Here is a 9,495-nt window from a genome sequence, read left to right on the forward strand (position 1 = left end):
TATTTCAGTTTTTCCCCGTTTTTTCGATTTTGGTTTCAAACGGAAATAGGAAACACCTTGTATTTCCGTATTTCTTTCCGTTTTTCCTTTTGAAACGAAAAACGAACTATCAAAACGTACACGGACCCTTCACCTCTCAGATCTACCTCCACAAGCACCTGAAGAGGATTCATAATGATCTGTACTTTCAGCTGCTGACGAGTGGACAGATCCGCCCAGAGAGGCTCCTCCCCTCCACAGCCTCTCAACCAGGCACTTCCTTTGGGACCCCGTCTGCCCCGCCCCCCTGCAAGGTAATGAAGTGAAAGAAGGTCATTAGTCAAATAGTATCTGCAATTCATTTAAAGTGTTTGTTTGATCCAGTTTGGAGCACCAGGTATGTGGGGTTTACAACACAGGACGATACAATACAACCATGACTAGGAATCTGACTAGTTTACCAGTATAACTTTCAGCTTACTGACGATATCTGAAATATTGTGATCATAATCACCAGCAGTTATCTGGTCCAGGTTCATCATCTGTGGCTTTGTTTCTCTACATGGAACAACACCGTGAGCTGGCTACTTTTACTATGTGTGTCCACTAGTCTCTTTCAGAGAGCTATTTCTTTCCTGTTGTTTTAAGATGTTACCCACTCTGCCCCTAGTGGTGACTGCTGCTCCTAGCAGTCTGACCCCTCCTTGTGTTCTGCTCCTAGCAGTCTGACCCCTCCTTGTTTTCTGCTCCTAGCAGTCTGACCCCTTCTTGTTTTCTGCTCCTAGCAGTCTGACCCTCCTTGTTTTCTGTTCCAGCTGACCCACACAGGAGAGAAGCCCCACCAGTGTGTACAGTGCATGCTCCCAGTCGCGCTCAGAGACAGGGTAGTTGAGGAACTACAGCGCATGGAGAAATTGGCGGTAATAACAAGGCAGATTGAGCCAACTGAGTGGGTTAACAGTATGGTGACTGTGGTCAAACCAAATAAAATCAGAATCTGCATGGATCCTAAGGACTTAAATGAAGCTATTAAACGGGAGCATTACCCATTGCTCACTGTGGAGGAAGTAGTTTCCCGTATGCCAAACGCCAAGTTCTTCTCAGTGTTAGACGCTAATCAGGGTTTTTGGCAAATAAAGCTTGACGAAGAAAGTTCAAAGCTATGCACCTTTAACACTACCATAGGTAGGTACAGATTCTTACGTCTACCGCTTGGTATTTCATCTGCGCCAGAGGTGTTTCAAAGGGCAATAGCGCAGATGATTGAAGGTCTAGAAGGTGTCGTAAACATCATAGATGACATGCTTGTATGGGGAGACACCAAGGAAGAGCACGACCACAGGGTGCTTAAACTGTTAGACAGAGCAAGGGAATACAACTTGAAACTGAACAGGAACAAGTGCGCTGTCAGGACAAGTGAAATAAGATACATAGGACATATACTCAGCGCCAGTGGGCTGAAACCAGATGGGGAGAAGGTGAGAGCAGTGACACAAATACCCCCACCACAGAACAAACAGGACCTGCTCAGGTTCAATGGTATGGTTCAATATCTCGCCAAGTTCATACCAAATCTGTCAGATGTCAGTGCACCGTTAAGGAAGCTGCTTGAAAATGACATAGAGTGGCACTGGGAGGAACCACAAAAGAGGAGTTTTGAACAAATCAAACAGCTGGTCACTAGTGCTCCAACCCTGAAGTTTTATGACGTCAACAAACCAGTGACTATGTCAGTAGATGCCAGCTCAGAAGGCCTCGGAGCGGTCCTACTACAAGATGAGCAACCTGTAGCTTTTGGGTCTAGGTCTCTCACTGACTGTCAGCGCAGGTATGCCCAGATAGAAAAAGAGCTACTTGCTATAGTCTATGGATGTGAAAAATTCCATCAGTATGTTTGTAACTGAGGGGTACAATTCCCTGACTGTATTAATAAGTATGGTATCATTAAACCACTACTGTCTTATGTACATTACTACTGGCCATACAGTACACAGGTATATGATATGAACACCTCCACAATGATACGGTTCCACACAAATCTGGGTTATAATAATATTTATTAGCAGCAATGATAGTATATAACAATACTTTACGTAGGGTCACGCTTATAAGGCGAAAGAATGTGCGTGAGTAAATCAAGAGCGTAAGTCCATTAGAATAGTACGCAGGAGATAATAAATACCACCTGTATCTTAGGAATTATATCTATGGTACACTAGTAAGGCAGCGGGAGATACTGGTAGGGTCCCTCCGGTTGTAGGCCAGCAGGGGGAGGAAATGTTCGAATGCAAACTCTGGATCAACGGGGAATCAATAACACACACGAGTTGAACGTGACAGACGTGAGCGACATGAATGGATGCAGATATACGAACAAGTCAATAAAGGAATCTTATTGAACCTCGGGTTAAGCCTTGTCAATATAACACATGTATTTATTCATAACGTTATACATATTCGTTAACGTTAGATTGTGCATGGCTTTTACATTGAAAAATGTACTTGTCACGTGGTTCCGTTCTCCATTCTTCACATCAAAAACAAAAATCGAACTATCAAAACGTACACGGCCCATTATGTACTCCTTTTTTCATTTGATTCTGATACCAAAATACGAAAAACGGGTCCGTATTTCAGTTTTTCCCCGTTTTTTCGATTTTGGTTTCAAACGGAAATAGGAAACACCTCGTATTTCCGTATTTTTTTCCGTTTTTCCTTTTGAAACGAAAAACGAACTATCAAAACGTACACGGACCCTTCACCTCTCAGATCTACCTCCACAAGCACCTGAAGAGGATTCATAATGATCTGTACTTTCAGCTGCTGACGAGTGGACAGATCCGCCCAGAGAGGCTCCTCCCCTCCACAGCCTCTCAACCAGGCACTTCCTTTGGGACCCCGTCTGCCCCGCCCCCCTGCGAGGTAATGCAATGAAAGAAGGTCATTAGTCAAATAGTATCTGCAATTAATTTAAAGTGTTTGTTTCATCCTGTTTGGAGCACCAGGTATGTGGGGTTTACAACGCAGGACAATACAATACAACCATGACTAGGAATCTGACTAGTTTACCAGTATAACTTTCAGCTTACTGACAATATCTGAAATATTATGATCATAATTGCCAGCAGTTATCTGGTCCAGGTCCATCATCTGTGGCTTTGTTTCTCTACATGGAACAACACCGTGAGCTGGCTACTTTTACTATGTGTGTCCACTAGTCTCTTTCAGAGAGCTATTTCTTTCCTGTTGTTTTAAGATGTTACCCACTCTGCCCCTAGTGGTGACTGCTGCTCCTAGCAGTCTGACCCCTCCTTGTTTTCTGCTCCTAGCAGTCTGACCCCTCCTTGTGTTCTGCTCCTAGCAGTCTGACCCCTCCTTGTTTTCTGCTCCTAGCAGTCTGACCCCTCCTTGTTTTCTGCTCCTAGCAGTTTGACCCCTCCTTGTTTTCTGCTCCAAGCAGTCTGACCCCTCCTTGTGTTCTGCTCCTAGCAGTCTGACCCCTCCTTGTTTTCTGCTCCTAGCAGTCTGACCCCTCCTTGTTTTCTGCTCCTAGCAGTCTGACCCCTCCTTGTTTTCTGCTCCTAGCAGTCTGACCCCTCCTTGTGTTCTGCTCCTAGCAGTCTGACCCCTCCTTGTTTTCTGTTCCAGCTGACCCACACAGGAGAGAAGCCCCACCAGTGTGAAGAGTGTGGGAGGAGCTTCAGTCGGTCAGGGCACCTGAAGACACACCTACTGACCCACACTGGAGAGAAGCCCCACCTCTGTGTACAGTGTGGGAGGAGCTTCAGTGAGTCAGGTAGCCTGAAGAAACACAAGCTGACCCACACTGGAGAGAAGCCCCACCAGTGTGATCAGTGTGGGAGGAGCTTCAGTCAGTCAGGGGACCTGACGCGCCACCTGCTGACCCACACAGGAGAGAAGCCCCACCTCTGTGTACAGTGTGGGAGGAGCTTCAGTGAGTCAGGTAGCCTGAAGACACACCTACTGACCCACACAGGAGAGAAGCCCCACCAGTGTGAAGAGTGTGGGAGGTGCTTCAGTCAGTCAGTTAGCCTGAAGACACACCTACTGACCCACACTGGAGAGAAGCCCCACCTTTGTGTACAGTGTGGGAGGGGCTTCAGTCAGTCAGGGCAGCTGAAGAAACACCAGCTGACCCACACAGGAGAGAAGCCCCACCAGTGTGATCAGTGTGGGAGGAGCTTCAGTGTGTTAGGTACCCTGAAGAAACACCTGCTGACCCACACAGGAGAGAAGCCCCACCTCTGTGTACAGTGTGGGAGGAGCTTCAGTGTGTCGAGTAACCTGAAGAAACACAAGCTGACCCACACTGGAGAGAAGCCCCACCTCTGTGTACAGTGTGGGAGGAGCTTCAGTCTCTCGGGTAACCTGAAGACACACCTTCTGACCCACACAGAAGAGAAGCCCCACCAGTGTGATCAGTGTGGGAGGGGCTTCAGTAGGTTAGGTACCCTCAAGAAACACCTGCTGACCCACACAGGACAAGACACACCAGTGTGAAGGTGAGCGCTCCGCTCGCACCTCTAGGTTCTGTATATATATATCAAAATCATATTTAAGACTTTTAGATGGCAGGCCGAGTGTGTCTAAAGTGAACTTGATTGATCTGCGTTGGGAGACTACACAATTCTTTGTGTGTGATATCTAGTTATTATGTTGAGTCAAAATACGTTTGTTGGGCAGCCGTTTTGTGGTCAACGTTGTTAGTAATCTTACATTTAAATTAAATGTTTGCTCATGCATATCTTTGGACACCTCTACAGGGCTGTACGCTAAGCTTTTTCACTAGGGGCACACTTGCCCCTAAACTCGGACCATGAACAAACAAAAAAGGTGTTGAGAAAGACAGCGAACACTACAGAAAGGAGGAACTTGGGGATTGAATGGAGAAATTAAGTAAGAGATGTAAAGATTATGCATTACAATTGATGATTAATCAACAATAATGGAAAACCAAACTATTCTTGCTCTTTACCATTTTTTGTTTTTCTTCCCTTCCACCCTCATCTCCAAAACAGTTGGCATGAACAAATAATACTAGAGACAGAATGAGTTTTGCTTCTTTTTTTGGTTTTTCTTTTAATCAGTGAAATATATTCCCATCCATATCCCTAACTTTGTGATTTTTACATACTGATCAGACGGAGGCAGAATAGCCTGCACATACATCAATGCATCTCTTGTAAGATATGAATTGCGGCATACATTTTCCCAGACATGGTGCTGTTGGCGTCAAGCACAGGAGGTGAGGGGTGGATTGTCACCACCTGTTTAGCTAGGGCAGAGCGCATGTAGAGGGCATAGAAGAACCAGACGAGGCTGAAGATGCACAGGCCGATGGAGATGTTGATGAACACTTTGCCCATGTCAACCTTCTTCTTCTCCTTGTGGTGCAAGGCAGCAGGATTCTCCTCTTTCCTCTGGAGGGGAGCAGCTTCACCGGTCACCACCCTCTTCCTCTGCCTTCCCATCCTGCCCACTGGAGCTGAGTGGAGAAGTGCAGAAGAGAAGATGTTTAGGTTCAAAGGGACAGTCAATGGCATGCTTGAGGAAGACCGGTAAGGTCGAAACGTTGCATCTACTGCCTTTTTTGTTTATTAAAATCACCTTGGAACTACAAGTGAGTTGCGAGCCCCGCTTTGTTCTTATGTATTACTGTTTTTACAGTTTGGCTCAGCACCAACAAACGGAGGATGTGCGTTATTTATTTTTTCTGACTGTTCAAATAAATAACATGTTATTTTCACACTTGTTATTGTGTTATAATTTATAAATGTTGATTGATTGATTACGTTATTAACAGATTGCAGTACGGCTCAATACTAGGGGTGGGAATCACCAGTTTCATCACGATACGATACGATATCGATTCTTTGGACAACGATACGATATTTGCCGATATCACAAAGTCTGCCACGATACGATACGATACGATTCAATTCAGGTGCCTGCGATCGATATGAGGCGATATTATGTGCCCATTTAACACAATCAGTCACATTTAGATCAACTAAAAAAAGGCTACGGAAATATCAATTGATGTATTTATTTTTGAGCTCTTCCAGACATTTAAATGAAAAACAATCTATTGTTTTTAATACAAATAGACCTCCTGTTCACTTTTGTTTTTATATATTGAGCTTTAACACACACACAGACACACACAGACACACACACACACACAGTCCCCCACAGCCCCCACCCCTCCTCCTTCCAAGTCCCCTCTCTCCTCTCCTGTTCTCTCTCACGGTTAGCTGCTTAGCTTTTAAGCAGCCAACGCGACGTTCATTTAGATATTTAACGCGACGTTGGCATAAAGGAATGGCGACGATGCAACACCTGTTATATGCATTTGACCCGTTGCGGGGAAAAAACTGCACAGACTTATATCGGCTCGCAAAATAGACGCTCTGAGTGCTTTACAGCAGACGCAAACACTGCTGTAATGTCTACACGGAGTTTCACAATACTGGGCGCCGGCGGATATGACTCGCGGGGATTTTCAAAATAAGAGTATCGCAATATGAATCGATCTTTTTACGTTGCGTCGATCCTATTTGATTATTGATAATAGATCGATATATCGATCTGGATCGATGTATTGTCCCACCCCTACTCAATACACACAATTGTTAAGGGGATGCAGACCAGAGAGACTTTCATCTTGTTTACATCAGGGTCCCCCATTTTCAATTCATCATAACATATGACATACATGACATACAGATAGACAGTAAACAACAAGAAAAACAACAGCACAGGGACCATCCAATATCAAACTATTGTTAAGGGGATGCAGACCAGAGAAAGACGTTTGTCTTGTTTACATCAGGGCCCCCCATTTGTAATTCATAGTGACAACAGCATCTAAAACAATATATTTATATGTATATTTATATATTGGAAGAGTATATTTATGAGACAGTATATTTTGTACATATGTAACGGTTGTGACAACGTCACCTCAAACTTCTAACATCACGGGCAACAACACAGACCGCTATACCATAGTGTAACACACAGCAAGAATGTGAAACAAGTTACTATTATTAGTATTGGGTTAGAGTTGTTTGATTTCCACTAACAATGTTAGATTGCTATCTGAGAAAGTTAAAATGCTAACGTAACGTTAGTCTATGTGAGCTGGCTACAACATTTTCCAATGTGTAATCGGAAGTCAAAACGGACTGCATATAAACTGCTGATGACTCATAACTTCCTATCACGTTTGAATAATGCTGTAAAGTTAAGTAAAAATGCATTTCAATAGTAATGTATATGAATTGAGAGCTTACCGATGCAGAGCTAAATCCACTGTTGTCAACAGACGAGACGCAATATTTACTCTCAAAAAACACCTACGGGAGACTGCAATTCGAAACTGGCCCCTGTAAATGTCCTAACACAACCCCCTCCAATGTACAGTAAATGACCAAGTATGGTCTTGTCAATATTCCAATGTACAGTTTTGTTTGTACAGTTGTACAGTGTCCCCCACCCACCCCTCCTACCCAACCTCCCCCCACTCCTACCCAACCCCCCCCCCCCACCACCTCCAATGTACAGTCCCCCCCCCCCCCCCCACCTACCCAATCCAATGTACAGTTTCTTTTTTTTTTAAACTTAAATTTTTATTTTCATTTTTTCAACAACATACATAGACAACATTCATAGACAATACACAGTACATAAATTAAAACAAATAGACAAAATGAGTAAAGAAAAAGTGTGACATGGGTCCTTCGGTCCCTTCTACATTTGCATTATTTATTTACATTTTTATTCATTTCCTTGTATCCTTTTCAAACCTCTGTGATGTCGTTACTTCCCCTCCTGTATTCTTCCCATTTTCCCCATTTCCATTCAAACTTTTCTTCTTGCAGCCTCAGCAGATGTGTGATTCTCTCCATTTCCTGTATCCCCTCTACCAACTCTATCCATTGATCCTTTGTCGGCACTTCTACCTTGTACCACAGTTTAGTTAAAGCTTTCTTGGCTGCCACTATCAATATCTTAATCAAATATTTGTCTTCCCCTTGGATTCCTTCCTGTGACAGATTCCCCAAATACAACACTTGGCCTCCCTGGGGTATTTCGTATCCTATTATTTCATTTATTATCCCTCCTATCTCTTCCCAGTAGTGCCTTATCTTCTGACATCCCCAGAATATGTGTGTATGGTTCGCCCCTTCCTGTCCACACTCCCTCCAACATGTTTTCTTTGCTGGTGTGTAATTGCCCTGTATTTCTGGTGTTAAAAAGTATCTAATTATATTTTTCCACCCAAACTCCCTCCATATCCTTGATCCTGTGGTTGTTTGTTGTGTCTTACACGTGTCATACCATTCCTCCTCTGTTATCTCTATTTCCAACTCTCTTTCCCACTTTTCTTTCACATACAATGTTGTATTTCCCTTACTGTCCATTATTGCCTGATATAGTGCTGATATCACCCTCCCCTTCCGTCCTTCGTATGACTTTACCATTATCTTAATTACCCCATTCTGTTCTTTGTCTCTATCTTGCTTTATTTCCTTGTTATAGTAGTCCCTAATCTGTAAATATCTAAAGTGGTCCCTATTCTCTAGTCCGTATCTTTCTTTCAATTTTTGTAGAGTCTGCATCTCCCCTCCTTCCGTCATCGTGCACATTGCTGTTATACCCCCCCGTTCCCACCTCTTGAACCCATGATCTTCTATCCCTGGTCTGAATTTGTTGTCGTGTGCTATCCATCTCAGTATCTTAGATTCTTTTTCTAGCTTGTATTTCTTTACTATTGTGTTCCATATGTTTATAGTGAATCTGGTAATTGGATCTAGTAGTTGTTCCTGTCTTCTGAACAGCTCCCTATCTCCTATCAGTGCCTGCACTTTGAATCCCTCTCTTTTGGTTTCTATATCTTTCCATTTGGCCTCATAGTTCACATTGCACCAGCATGCTACTGTTCTAAGCTGTGCTGCATAGTAATAGCTTTCTAAACTGGGTACTGCCATCCCTCCTTTCTCCTTTGGTAATTGTAGAGTCACATATCTGATCCTTGGCCTTTCCCCCCCCCAAATTAATCTTGATATCTGTCTATCCCATTCCCTAAATTGTTTTTGTGGTATTAATATAGGTAGGGATTGAAATAGGTATAGTAACCTTGGTAATATGTTCATCTTAATGATTTCGATCCTTGAACTGAAATCTAGGGGCATCACCGTCCATCTTTCTAGATCTCTCTTGATTTTCTGATTTATCTGTGTATAGTTTGCATCGTATAGCCCCTCCCCCCCTCTTGTGATGTTCACCCCTAGGTACTTGATCCTGTCCATGTCCCATTTGATTTTGTATTTTTCTTTGATCTCTATCATTGGTGTGTAGTTCAGTGCTAATGTCTGTGTCTTTGTCACATTAAGTCTATACCCTGAGTAATATCCATATTCTGTCAGCAGATCCATCAGTGTCGGGAAGCTTGTGTCTGGTTGTCTCATATATACTATCACGTCATCTGCG

At 43.5% G+C, this 9,495-nt stretch overlaps 1 protein-coding gene across 1 annotated transcript; it reads left to right on the forward strand.

Moving 5' to 3' along the window:
• Window positions 1–1,706: 1,706 nt before the first annotated feature.
• On the forward strand, window positions 1,707–5,686 carry LOC311231853 (uncharacterized protein; the record flags this gene model as incomplete). Its single annotated transcript, XM_084318474.1, has 3 exons — window positions 1,707–1,766; window positions 2,749–2,901; window positions 3,628–5,686. The coding sequence occupies 3 exons, from the start codon at window positions 1,707–1,709 to the stop codon at window positions 4,498–4,500; spliced, it is 1,086 nt and encodes a 361-aa protein (XP_084174600.1). The 3' UTR covers window positions 4,501–5,686.
• Between the last annotated feature and the right edge of the window lie 3,809 nt (window positions 5,687–9,495).

This window comes from Notolepis coatsorum (genome assembly GCF_963971535.1).
Source record: "Notolepis coatsorum genome assembly, chromosome: 7".
In the NCBI taxonomy this organism is placed as follows: Eukaryota; Metazoa; Chordata; class Actinopteri; order Aulopiformes; family Paralepididae; genus Notolepis; species Notolepis coatsorum.